We start from the raw sequence: 14,460 nt of genomic DNA, 5'->3' as shown, positions 1-14,460 counted from the left end.
CAGAGGTGGTGAACCTTGCGCTCTCAATCTAGCACTTTCTTCCTCGGAGCACAGTGCTGCTGCTGGTACGTGGCGTGCGCTGTCCTTGATCCGGGCCATCGGAGGTGAATCCAGGGCACCGCCTTCAGCAGCTTGTGACTTTGCTTGATTTCAGTCATTGTGAACAAAGCTGACACCTCCCTCCACTGAGGTGGCTTTTGCCTGAACGTGGTTGCAGCAGCACTAGTCACGTGTGCTTTGCAGTAGCTTTCACCCCATCGGGCTCCAGAGCTGCAGTGAGTGCATCTGCACAGCGTGTTGGCCCTTGTGGGAGCAACTCCCCAGAACTGATGGGTTTGTATAACCCAGCAATTCCTGGTCTGGTTGTACCCGGTGTGGTTTGATTGACTCCCTTACAACCCAACCAGCTGCCTGGCGCGTGGCTCTGAACGGTGGGCAGGTAACAGCAGCATGAGTAAAGTATAGAGCTGTTTGAGGTCACCACTGTTCTTATATCTAGTTTGCAAGCTCTGTAGGCTGTTAGATACAGGAAGAAAATGTTTCTTTGTCAAGGGATGTTTTACATTCTAAACAACACCTTGTTTGGGTGGTTTGTGAGGGTTTTTTGTGGATGATTTTTTTAAATGTAGTGTTTCTGAAGGGGATCCTGGCAATAAATAGGAGCCACCAGCCTGAGGAGCTCTTTTGTATCGATGCTTTTGAGTCTGTGCCTGTGGTAGCATGTTTCCTACGGAAGTAGCTGAGATAGGATTATTCACACCTCAGATAAAATGTATTTATTTTATTAGCAGCAGCTTCAGTATCTCCAATTTTCAGCACTTGGTGAAGATGCAGAATTTGCTTTTTTGCTAGAAAGCCTTCACGTGTGTTTCCATGTGTGGATCTTGTTTCCATGGCATCAACCTTTAAGCTTGAGAAGTATTGGTGGGAGCATTAGCCAGTGAATAGGCATTAGGAACCAGCCCTGCTCCGTGTAGGGCTCTGACTTGCAGTGAGGATAATAATACGGGATATGGCGATGATTTATGCATTTTATCAGTCAGGGCTTAAGGCTTTGCCTGTCTGTAATATTGTGGAAGAGACATGGTGCGGTCCTGCTAGTGCGCTTGCAAAGGCATTGCTTTTCCTGCTGCTTTGTTTTGATTTTTCTGAAGAGGAGGCCATGCTGGAGTGGGCTGTGACTTGAATTATTTTTCTTGCCCTGTTTACTCAAATGCTTTAATGTCTTGGCTAAACACCTCTATCCTAAAGAGTGTGTTTTGTCTTACTTGCCATTGTTGTGTTAGGATGGCATTGACTGAATGTTTTCATGACACAGCTGTGGAGTGGGTACATCCTGAGTAGTAGTGTTTATTTGTAATACAATTGCTCGGGCAAGTCTGTGTGTCAGTCTTGGGTATCTTTTCCAGTAAATGCTCAAGCACAGTGAGCTGAGTACAAGGACTGTTTTGTTAACTTCTATGGTTTTATGTTTTGTAGACATTGAAGTGGTTGTAGCAGTTTCTCTGGCCATAAAAACTATAGTTATGAATGCACAAAACCATATAAAATTTTGATGGTATGGACTTACATTTTTTAAATATATTTGAGCATATACTTCTGCTTTATATTTTATCATTGCAAATATACATTTTAGACATAGAATAATGTGTTTATTTAGTTTCACCAGCTCACTAGTACATCTAATGGCCAAGGAGCTGCAAGAGAATGAACCAGAAATAGGATTTTGAGGGGATTACTTCTGCTCCAATTTAAAACTTCAGATTTAATTTAAAACACTCAGCAGAGTAACCTTGTGTAAGTTGATGTCTGTCTTATGTCAGACGATTGTGCCGGCAGTGACCTTGCAAAAGAATTCAACGGGAGAGAGAAGCCCTTGCAGTAGGGCAGTGGGCTGCTCTTGGTACTTGTGTTACCATTATTTGTGAAGAATGTATGAAAGCTTAGGGCGTGATACTACGTGATATATGCTAAAGCAACTTAAACATCTGACATGTTCACAGCAGCTGCAAAAAAGAAAGAAAAATACACTGACTATGAGTTTGCTTTGAAAGGAAATTCATAATGGCTTCCATCACTAATGAGGTTGAGAGAAAATGTTTGCACTAGGTTCTTTTTTTTTTTTTTTTTTTTCCCTGCAGCTTTTAAAAGTTAAACCAGCCTGCTGCTAATAGAAGAGTTGAGTTCTAGGGTATTTTTTCTCCATTCTAGACAATTGACCATAGGGATTGTATCACTTCAGGTTTATCACACTGAGCCTGTATACTTTGTGCAGGTCTTCAAGGATCATCTGAAAAAACAGTATAGATAAGAGAAATGGAGATCTGCATCGCCCTTTTGATAACCAGCTGCCTCTATACAGCCCTGATCTTGCAAAGACTGCATTTCTCTATGCCAGTGAACAGTTTTATTGAATCCTGTGGATGTTGTCAAGGGTGTGATGCTTTTGCAGAATTGTGGCCAGTCTTGCTCCTAAGGATTGACATGTCACTGGTGACTGCATTTTGAAAAGAAAATGCTTGTTTATGAACAAAACAAACAAATGTACTCCCCTGTCACTAGGCCCCTAAGTGAGACTACAAATAAAATTTAGTTTAAAAGTGAGAACACCTCAACCTTGAATTTGCATCCTACAAACCGTCATTGTTTGTTTCAGGTTAATTTTTAATTTCCTGTCATAATTGTGGTTGCCTTCCTACTGGTAAGTGGGTTCTTTTTTATTCATTCATACTTCTTTTTCAGATCGCATGTGGGTCAGAGCATAATCTGGCAGTAGTTGGTAAGTAGCTTAATTTTATATCAAATCCTCTCACCTTTTTTTCATTTATAAGTAGCACAAGATGAAAGAAAAAGGTGCACCTCAAACATACTGAAGGTCATTGTGTGCTGCTGAAAAGAGGAAAGTAACTATAGATGTGGAGGAAAGAAGAGAAACTAGTGGCATAAGTGGTGATGATGAAGAGGTGCCATTGTTGACCAGCCTCTGTAAGGAGAGAGGGCTTGATGCACGTAACAGCAAAAATAGATTTGCAGAGTGCTGCAGCCTGTTTTAGACTGGAGCCATTGCAGCAATTCAGGCTGTAGATTCAGAGTAGCATCTAAGCTTGAAGCTGGTCAAAAGTATCTTTGTTTAATGTGGAAATTTTCAGTGAAAAAAAAATCATGGGTCTTTTGTTGTTCGAAGCTTGGAAAATCTTCAAGATGTCAGTCAGTTGTAGTCAGGTTCTTCAGTGCATCTTAGTGTCATGCAGCTATTGTAATAATGATGAAAGTACTAGGAAGCTAATGGTCGTGGAAAAATTGAGTTTTATGTACTGATTCCAGGAACAATCAGATTCTGGCTTTCCTGTTATGCGTTGATAACTGAAGTTTGATACATGATTGCTATTACTTACAATTACATGTTTAAGAACATTTTTAACTGTCGATTTTCAGGTGCTTTGTAAAGGAGGTCAGCATAATTATACCCCCATTAATACACAGGGTGAAAGAGGTGAAGAAAGGAATTCTGTGCTAATCAGAGTGAAAATGAAACAGTCTTCTAAGTTTTAGTCCAGCACTCCATCCACATAGACATTTTTGATGGCCATGACTGATGCATTGAGACGTTAAGAATTTCCTTGATTTTTCTTAAGTATGGTATGGCAGGTGTGGAGAAACTAGCCTGCATTCCATGTCCTAATTTTTAAGGTATTTACTTGAGCTTGTTGTCTTACATGTTTCATTACATGGCCACAGAGGTGGTATATATAGTGTATTTCCATATATACTATATTATATTTTCTAATTACCCTTCTACAATTAAGCCTTGTAGCAAACTTGTTAAGTTCTGCTAGTTTATGGCAGGATTTAAGAAAAGATTTTTCCCTTTACCTTCCCCCTGCTTGTTCAGTGTCACATGCCTGTATTAATTGTCAGGCTGGTGCTTCTGAATGTCGACTGAAGAGCAATCTGAAGAATCACATTGTGTTTCTTGCTGAATTGATGAAGTAAAAGTGTACTGCTAGCAGATTCCTCCAGTGTGCATGAAAGCAAAGCACTGAGTTTGAACAGCCTTCTGTCTCCTTATGTCCTTTTAAGCTTTCTGCGTTCTAGGCAGAAATCTCTGGAAAAAAAGGGGTAAGGGGAAAGAAATTCTAGAAGTTACAATAAATAATTGCATATGTAGAGAACATCATGTGCCTCTCTAAGCAGTGTGCTAACTCATTGAATTCAGTGGGAAAATTATCAATGCTGGAAACTAGTTGATTTTATTTTAAGGACAACAGAGATGTGATGTTACTATTTTTTTGAACTAAAGAACTAAAATACATTTTATTCCTGAAATGAATTTTAACGTGCTTTTAAAAGGTTGACTTTTTAGAACGTTTTGTTGTAGGATTTCTCTGATCACTTGTCACTCTTAGTTCAAAGCTGTCAATGTTATATTCCTTAAAGAAATCACACAGATTTCTGTAAATATGTCTACTTAATTGTACAATTTTCTAATAACTTATCATTCAAGCAGAGAGAATTTATTTAGGACGACTTTATCATCAGTTTCTTAATTGGCAGATGCTTGAATGATTGGCTTTTAGACTGAAATAACTCAAGCTCAGTATGAAAGGTAAACTGAAAAGCAAGCCTTTAACAGTATGAATATTCAAGTCACTATTTCTGGTTGTATATATAAATGTGTGCTTTTTTTTTTTGTTGCATCGTCTTTTAAATAGAAACATTTTTAAGACAGAGAGGCTAGATTTATGATTCATTTCACAAATGCTGAAGTTGTGTTCCAGTCGTCTTGCTGATGATACAAACTGATTTGTAGGACTAGCAAGCAGTTAGTTTTTTCATGTTACTTTATATAGTCTGCATCCATTTGTACGGTTCAGTTATTTGAATTCTCTTTTCTTGCTTTCTTCTACGGAAGTCAGTCCAAAATTTGGCTGTTGTCTTGACTGTGATGGCACTGCCTTATTTTTCATGGGTAAATTGGAAGAAGTTCAGTTTTCATTTGTTCATGCAGTAAATGTTTGATATAAAGGAAAAGGAGGTGTGGGATGTCTCCAAATATACATACATTTCTGAACTTAATGAGTTAAAAGTAATAAATAGCTCATGAAAAAGTGTAAATATCTTCACTTCTAGCTCGTGGTGAAAACACATTTTTATTTTGGTTGAGGGTTGTCCTCTGATACTAATTCTAAAATTTGCAAATGTTGTAATATTTTCGATGTTTGTATGACCTTTCACTTGAAAATGAAAATCCCCACCTAATAAGAAAAACCCTTGCACTTTTCACCTCAATCAAGGATTAATCATCATGGGAGCCAGCCTACTTTTGAATGAAAAAAATGAGTAGTTATTTAAGAAATGTTGTATAACATCTCATATCTGAAAAACATCTTCCAACGCTGAAAACTGTGTATGTACTTACTGAGCACACCAAAGGCTGGCTTTTCAACCTGAGTATGATAGCTGTGCTGTGTAGTGCTGAATTTCATGATATTAAGACAGTCTTTGAACGATTGAAATGCATAATGGAACTAAATCACTGTGACAAAGTTGAGTTTTTCCAGGTTTGGGAGTCTATAGTGTTTTCAGCACTGAAAAAGAAAGCAGGTTGGATTCTTACCCTAAAAAGCATGTGATTAAAAACGGTATTTATGGAGAAGGCTCTTATCAGGTTCCTACCCACTAAGACTTTGATCTTCCTTTTTTTAAAAAAAGAGAATAGTTATCCTTTAAAAGCATGCTTAGTGTGCCGCATGCAGCTCATGCAATGCTACAACTTAAATAATCAAGCAATACTCACTATGCAGAAGCAGGGTTGCTATAAAACATATGCATGTCTTGACTGTGCTGCAAACACAGGACAAAGGACAGAATGCCTTGAAGAGCCTCCAAATGTCTATTTAAAAAAACCCCAAAACTATACCCAGAAATTTTATTGAAGCCTCCTTGAAGTAGTTAGAATAAAAAAAAATCATTACAAGTATGACACTTCTATAGTCTGCCTCCCCCAAACCTTTGTAAAGCATAGTATTCCTTTTTGGTCTTGCTTTTAGTCATTTTCTCAACCTGTATAAACTAATAAAAGTCTTCTAAAAGAAAGATACTGGAGGATGTGTAGGGACAACTGCTTATTTTAAAAGCTTATTAGCTTCATTGAAGTCCATCTTTAAAGCAGCCTTCAAAGGGGAATTTGGGTCCCCTTGACTGTAAGCAGTTATTTCTTACCTGGTCTGTGCATGCCTACAATAGTGCAGTGGCTGATACCAAATCTAATTGGTGATTTTTCTGTTAATGTGACAGATAATTGGGAGACTTTAAATATTTTTGTATGTTTGGAAGAGAAAGACATGGACCTTTCAAAGAAACATTTTCTGGTATGGCGTTTTGAAGGGGAAGTGTTTAGACATGCGGCGACTTCAAATAGTGCAAATGCCTTTTGCTTACACTTTCATAATTTGAATTCTGGCTTCTGCTCAGAGCTATGTTATTTTCTTCCATGGAGGATTTAAAACCTCCTTCAGTGAGATATTCCACAAATTCTGGCTTTGGTACTGCTGTGTCGTGACCCACACCACAGGAGCACTCAGTGTGGGTGGCGGTGGTGCAGCAACGTTCACAAGAAGAAATTGGACTTTGTGATTACTGTTGAGCAGGTACACCCTTGATACTTGTCTCTGTCTCCTTTGGACTTTCTTCTTTTCAAGCTAGCTACTTAGGACTGCATTTTTCCTGTGAGCAGTGGTAACAGAGAGGGCACGGTGTAATTAATGTTACAACAACAACAAAAAAAAAACCAAACCGCCCAATTTGACCACTTAGTCATAAGCGTGTTTTGCTCATGGAAGCAGAAGTCACACATGAGGAGACAAGTCCCTGTCTGATCACCCTGAGCCCCCTTTCAGTGTGTTCAGTGCAACAGCATTTTTATACATTTTTAAAATAACTTCTCAGCTTTCTGCTAAATAATAGGCCCTTCCAGAAAAGGGTTAATTTTGTCTGCTATTGCCTTTTTTGTTGGCTGTATTTTAGAATGTGTGATCTGTTTCAAGATTATGTCTTTGTGCCTCGTGTGCTGCAACCACTGCTGTAAATATCATGACATGGACTTTCACATCCCTCTGAGGCTGCATTTCATCCAGTTGGAGAGTAAACAGTAATAATTTAATGGAAGAGTAGTCCTTGCTGAAGAAAGAATAGTCTTTGTAGAAGAAATTAGGATAAAATATCCCTCCACTCAAATGGCAGGTTGTGCTTCAAATGCTCTGAAATAAAGTGTGCAGTGTGCTAGATGGGCAGTAACAGAATTATTATTCTGTGATCTATTAAAGTTTGCTCTTTATGTTCTTATGATGGAAGAACATAGCAATTATGAGCTGGAACACGAATGCAATCAACGTGATCCCAACCTTAGGGAGCTGGTGAAACATATCCTAAAATGGTGGTGTTAATGGCATCCCAGACATTTGGTTCCACATTTTGTAATGAGTAAGCTGAAGAGGGAGCCACTACCTCTTCATTAATGAGGCTGCGTTCTTTTAGTGAAATTCTAAGATTCCAACTAAATTATTGTATAAAACATCAGTCGAGGAAGTCCTGTAGCAGATGACGAAAGGCGTATTTCTGTGTCAGAGTGGGCACCAGAGGGGAGAGGAGACTGTGCAGGCTGATGGACAGATCTCTCTGTTATGCTGACATTATTATTTAGATGTTCACAGCAGCCCTACAAAGCGGCAGATGTAGTCATGTGTCTGACATTCAGTCCCAGGGGACTCGGCAGTCTGTCATAAAGAGAAAAATCATAAATTCTCTTTCTTGCTTTTCATATTGCTGTAGTATTTGGAGGAATCTTCAGCATACGCAGTGGAGGGCACTGGTGTTCAGCAAGGAGCCTCAGTCTGCTAGTCTATTCCTTTATTTATTATGCATGAAAAATCCCAGTGCAGCCAGGGTCTCTATTGTAAAGATTTTCTGGCAGACCAGCATGGAGTCATGTTGCAGCATGCTGTCTCTTTGCATTGCAGCACTAATCGCATTCTCTGCTTATTAAAGGGTACCTGGCAGGACTTCGAGTAACCATCACTGTTGTCATTTTCATGGGGGTTATATGTCGGCCTTCTAAATTTGTTCTCTGGCAGAGCCATTTTGTATGTCATTTAGCTCTTAATGTGACTGTTAAAATAGCTCTTTGAAATATAAACTGCTTTGGTTATATTCATTGTGAAAAACCAGCCTTGCTCATATCGTTGACTGAGCACCTGTCTGAGTGCTTTTTACATAACTAGATGCAGATCTGACATCACAGTTTTTCTGTCATGTTTAGATACAGTGAGCCCTAACAGTGTGATTCAAATGTCTTTTTGCTTTGTGTTTCTTTTCCATAGACTATTTCATGCTCCAGGCAAACTAATTGTTCCTCTGGTAAGATAGAAGCTGGAAGTGAATTACAAATGTCTGATTTTTTTTTTTTTTGTTATTTTCAGCAAGTTACCCTCACAAAATCTGATCCTCTGATCTCTTTAAGCTTCTTTTCCAAGGGCTAATGGAAAACCCAGCTGCCAAGTACTTTATGAATTTGTGGGTGTAAGGTGATGAGAAGAGAAATGAGGAGATGCTAATTTGAGCATTTGCAAAAGCCTTCTGATGGGGCTAAAAAAAATTTTGTATCAACCGAATTGTCTAAAGACTGTGGCCACTGGTTATAGTAAAGGGAGGATATTTTGCTGTCACAAGAAAAAATGGGATTGCATTGACCCCCTAGAAAGAAACTCCAGAGTTTAGGATAAGATCTGGCACTACTGTATCTTCTATGACAAAAATGAAGTCTAGATTTTACAGCTACCAGGCTTTGTCACTGTATTGATGCATGTTTCAGGCATTTGAACTCTGCAGAATGCTTTGTTCATCTTCCTCTTTTCTCTGACTTGTCAGTTTAGGCTGTGAAATCTTTGGAATAAAAACTGCCTCTTAATGTATTTTAGCACTGCCTAGCATAATGGGACCTAATTTTTTTTTTTTTTTTTTAAATACTGCATTGCAACTAATAATAGTTGCAATCACTTTCCTTCCGCTTAGAGAGGCAGTTTTTAACTATAATTAATCTTGGTGTGTATGTGTCTATCTTAATTTATATAATTTAGCATATAAACAGGTAATAATGCAGTGCTTGTCATATTGTTTACAGTGTGGTTTCCTGTTGTTACCAGATACAGAGCTGCTTAGGCTCTGAAGATAAAAGCTGTTATTTTTCTGTATAAAAAGCTCACAGTTCTTGTAAAATTTTTAATTGAACTTTATGTATTACCATGGCGTCAGCTTATAGTTTGTCTGGACTTGAACTCTTGTGCACTAACTGTCACTATGTTTCCTGCAAGATGCCATATCTCATCTACAGAGACAATTTTGCTGCATCAAGAACCCTACAAAGATAGGTAAGAGGCAAGCATGCAGTATTAACCTCTGGTGAGAGCTAAAACCATCAAACTGGAACTACGAGTGACAGTCAGAAGAGACAGTTTTCATAGGAAGCTAGCAAACAACCAGCAAATGCTACCAAGCAAGAATTTCAATTGAAGTAGAATGAGTAGAGAGCACTTGCTTTCCTGTATTGGTGAAAATGAAAAGTCATTCCACTTGGTTTTAGAAAATTATGGAGGATGGGAAGACTCTTAAGTGTAGGAGCTGCAGTACAGATGCATGCAATCCTTTGTCAGAGGGTTGACTGGATGGACAGTAGGTATTTAGAAAACAGATTAGATTTTATCCTATTTGTTTACTCGCAGTCTTTAAGTAGAGCAATTACTTTAAAGTAGAAGAAAAAAATCTATCCAATATATCTAAGGCATATTTGTCTTAGTTTTCAAGGAAGCAAACAAGAGTAACAAGAGTCACCCTTGCTCACCGAAGAGAGATTAAGTGTCTGTTGGCTATAAAATGAAATAGAAGGAAGGACAAATGTATGGCTTCAGGGAGTCATCTGGAGCACGTAGGAGAGATGCTCACCAAAGTAAAAGCACAAGACCAGCAAAGAACCTGAAAGCACCTGGAAATGCAACAAATTATGGTACTGTCCTACTGAGCAAGCTGTGCTGATAATTCCGGGTTCTGTACATGTAACAGCCTCAACCCTTAAACTTCTAAGTGTATTGTTGAGTAGAAATCTTGCAATTTAGGAGTTGACAGAAGGGAAAGGTGGTTTATATTTAGGAAGTTGGTGTGAAAGGTGTTCTTACCATGCTGTGGGACCCGTGGCTCTCCAGGAGTGACTGCCTTGCTGTAGAGCCCTGGGCTGACACCCACATGTTTATGTGTACTCACTATAAAGCTCCTTTATGGAACACTAAGATATTTTTCTGTCAGTGCAGAAATAAATACGTGTGACCTAGCTTAGTTAGTTACACACTGTAAGTGAATAATCTCTGAAGTTTTTTTCTTCTGATATTTTGTGTGTTACTAACACCATCTTAAATACTCTGGGTAGCTTACTGCTTAATAAAAACATCTGAAGTAGGGACTTTCTGAACTTTTGAGACTGGCTTGACCATGAGTTGGGTTTTTTCACAAACACACATTTCATAGTCATCTTTGCTGCCCAGTTTTTGGATTTTACAGTGCATTTTTGTCACATTCTTCAACTGCTCTTTCAGTTATGAAGGTCATAAAAGTCTTTTAAAAACTAAAGCTGAAGGCAGAGATGCTGGCAGTGACATAGGTCTGAGAGATGATGCTGTAAGATAATAGGAAATACTGCAAGGCTGGTGATGAAACAGGGGCCCTTCTCTGGCAATACACATATCCCTTGCATGGCTGTAATTGCACAGCGCTAAATGCGTGCGTCAAAACAGGCTTCCGGAAGCTTTTGTAAACCGAGGTGAATGGGAAATTATTCCTCTAGCTTTCCATAAGGGCAGATCCTCTCTTCCCACTTTAGGAGTTAGGACTCTGAACTTGAAGGTAGTTAGTGGAGAAAATATGAAGATAGCTGGCAAGCAAGATTGTTTTACTTACTAATAACAATGAAGAAGCCATGCAAACTTGCAAGTGTGGAGCAAACTTTCAGGGTAAGAATAAAGCATTTTATTAAAAAACACTGGCTTTAGAGAGGTGAGTATTTTTAAAAAAATAGGGTTAAAAAGTCAAACCAGAGATGAAAAGTTAGCATATTTATAAAAAGTTACCCTTTACTTGTTCTTGCTTTTTGAATTTGTTTCACTCTAATGCTTCTTTATGGAAGGAAGATGACAAAGTAATTAAAATTAAAAATGCTTTTGAGACTCGTTTCACTATTGTTCTTTTTCCTGTGCTTTTTGTAGAGTCTTTGAGGATCAACCCGGCTAAACTGTGACTTTTACTATTTCTAAGAAATGTCTTTGCCTTGTTTTATTTTTAGATTGTTGGGCTTATTTGAACAGCTGTACTGAACAGGGCTTTAAGAGACATTTAACACTCACAGTTGACATTACTTGTGGAGTGGTGAGAAAGGTTGATATATTCATGCTGATCAAGGAAATCAAACAGGAATCGGGTCAAGCATGTTATAGTTGTTTACGGCACAGTTTCAGACGTAACTGTAGTTAGCAGGAAGCTGAATGAAGTGTGAGACTACTGCTACATATAAAGGTCTTGGTGCCCATCAGTCTGAGGAGCAAAATTCCTGTATTGCTGATGTATTTGATTGTGGTAGCTCTAAACTTGCTCAGGATGGTAGCATACTTTTTAGTGTTCCTAAAACCAAAGAAACCCAGCCAACCACAACAGCAACACCACCACCACCCCCCTCCACCCCAAACTGTAGTGATTTTAGAAACAGTATGCTGAGTCCTTCTTGATAGATTTTTCAGATGAGATAGTGCCATTTTCCCTAGCTTAATAAGTGTTTTAGCCTACATACTCGTCCCCTCTACAAATCTAATGGAATAATTACCTTGAGAAGAATCTATTGATTCTGGCTTAAATATTGCTTGTATATATTATAGCACTGATGTGCTAAATTAAATGTTTTCTAGGAAGGCCATAACATGATGCCAGCAATTCATGTTATAGGCTTAGCTCTCTTCTCTCTCCCTTTTGTGCAGATTTAGCATCTCATTATATCCCTGCTCTGTAACCTTCTATTTGAACAAATTACTAGATTACTATAAAGTGATTATGATGGGGAGCACCAGCCCAAGGCAATAGGTGAAGAGGTGAAACTGCCAAATCAGCTGATAAAGAGGACATGAAATCCAGTGTTTAACTCAACTCTTATACATGGTAATATTCACTTGCTCTTTGTTTTTCTATGTGGGCTGTTATGTGAGAATGAGGTTACACCCAGGAAGCCTGGCAACCGTTTGTTCTTTTGTGCACCTTGTTTTGAAATACCTTCAGTCAGCTTATGTGATGCTGCACCACAGTGAAATTTCCAATGCTTATATCAGCTGTGAGAGTCACCTCCAGTGTTCTTTGTGACCCTTCCTTTGGCCTTCCAAGACCTGGGTTCCTCTGGGGAACTTTGCAAAATGTAGCAGATTCTGAGTTTTGATATTGTGTGACCTGCGGTGCTAGTGACTTAAAAATCTATAAGCTGTTCACAAATCTTCTCTTAGTCACCTTGTAAAAGAGAATCAGACTGTTCTGTATCCCCCAGAGTGCCACTGTCAATGAAATGTTCTGTAATGCAAGATGCAATCGTTTTCTGCTGAATGAAGGACATAAATGGCTAGAAGATTTCAGTTTATTTTTTTCAGTAGAAGAGGATTTTCGTCACTCAAGAACTTTGAATAGAAAGGATTCTGAACTTGATGAGCTTTCTCTTTTTTTTTAATTGTGAATGATGTTCAGAACAACTTAATAAAACATCAGGCAAGTCTTATATTAGGATACATCATTAATCATCTCCCCTTCCCCTTCTTTAGGCACTTTGTTATTAATTTTTAAAAATATTTAACCCATTGTGACCTTGGTGACAAATCTGAGTTGCCAAGAGTTTGAACAAGTAAGCAGATGTTTTACTGTGAATGTCGTAGAAGATATTAAAGTGGAGATTGTCTTCTCTATGCCTTTGATTTTCAGTGACACCAGCTGCTGTCTTCCTGAGTTGAGACATCTCAGATAATGGGCAGGATGACAAGCAACACAAATCCATGTAATAGTTTAATTCTGAGTAGGGAGCTCACTTGGCTTGAAAGGTACATTTGCTTTGGCTTACAAACTTCCTGGTTTTTCTCCCTGAACTGTTTCCTCCTGCATACTTTCCCTTGTACCATTTTTTTCAGTTCCAAATATTACATGGTCTTTTAAAACTGAATGAGATGAAAGGTATATCTCTTAAAGCCCTGCAACGTGTTCTTCTAGATGAGCACATGGGACACTTAGTGTGTGATATGTCAGTGGTGAAAGATGTATGTTTGCTCAAGGGGTAAGGACTGTTTTGCAGTGTAGCCTGCTGAATTTTGTTGTATTAAGAGAATGTTTGTAGCTGTTACATTTACCAACATGCCTTTTTTGTGATACTGGTTTAATAGATTGAACTCCTGTAAAATAAATTAACTGGTTTTGATAGGAATAATTCATAATTTGTTACTGTTCCCTACTGATGTAATATAGTAGAGTAGATCAAATCTGTGACCTTTACTTCAGGGGGACTTCTGTAACTGAGCCCTCCAAACGGGATTATTTCAGAAATCACTGCATGTGAATTCATCACGTTCAGCGTGAAGCAGACATTAATGTGCAGGATGATGTGTTATGTATGACAAATTTGTAGCATTCACTGGTTCTCTATGATGTAGACCCAGAGTGTGGGTGATTCTGACCTTCTCATAGTGGTAGACGTTTGCTCAGGCAAGAAAAGTAAGTACTTCATGTTACTTTTGTACGGAGGAGGGAAAAAGTCTCACTAGTCTCTGTGCCCTACTATGAGTTGTTGGACAGCCTTCTCACTGTCTGATTTGTGGTCACTGAACATGACTTTATTCTCCTCTATTACAGGATTTCTTGGTGGATAATGAAAGGATTCATACTAGAGGCAACTTTTAGACATGTGTGTTTCACCTGGAGTCTCCTTTTAGCCCCAGTGGTGCAGTTCTGTTCCCTTCCTGTAGAGGAATGCCAGGCAGGCAGCAGGCACCTGCAAGCCTCCCTGTGCCAGAATGGAGAGATAATCAGGGTTGTTAGTCTGTGCTGCTTTTTTGGGTCCATCTGGCCAATCATAACCTTAATGCTCATGTGAACTTTTTCTCTAGGCCCAAAAGAGGAAAAAATGTTAAAGGTACCAGTATAGCCTTGCTGTTCTAAGACTACTCACACTATTTTTAAGTGCTTTTTTGGTGGGGCCCTGAGACTTGTTTTGCCACCTGCTGATGAAAGGAGGCAAGAATCCAGATATATTCTGCTTACATCCAAGCCTGATGTTGCCTGCCATTTACAGCAGGAGTAGTATGATGGTTTGCTGTCACTCATATGTCACTCAGATTCCTTCAGTCT

The 14,460-nt window shown here is 38.7% G+C and overlaps 1 protein-coding gene across 1 annotated transcript in view; it reads left to right on the top strand.

Annotated features, from left to right (window-relative positions):
• Nucleotides 1–14,460, top strand: part of SERGEF (secretion regulating guanine nucleotide exchange factor) — a 157,850-nt gene that overhangs the window by 91,609 nt on the left and 51,781 nt on the right. Inside the window, 1 exon segment of the mRNA XM_074918555.1 lies at nucleotides 2,743–2,779. Within this exon segment, the coding sequence (XP_074774656.1) occupies nucleotides 2,743–2,779 (37 nt within the window).

The sequence above is a fragment of the Athene noctua genome, chromosome 14 (assembly GCF_965140245.1).
Source record: "Athene noctua chromosome 14, bAthNoc1.hap1.1, whole genome shotgun sequence".
Lineage (NCBI taxonomy): Eukaryota > Metazoa > Chordata > Aves > Strigiformes > Strigidae > Athene > Athene noctua.
This window is presented reverse-complemented; position numbering and strand designations above follow the sequence as displayed.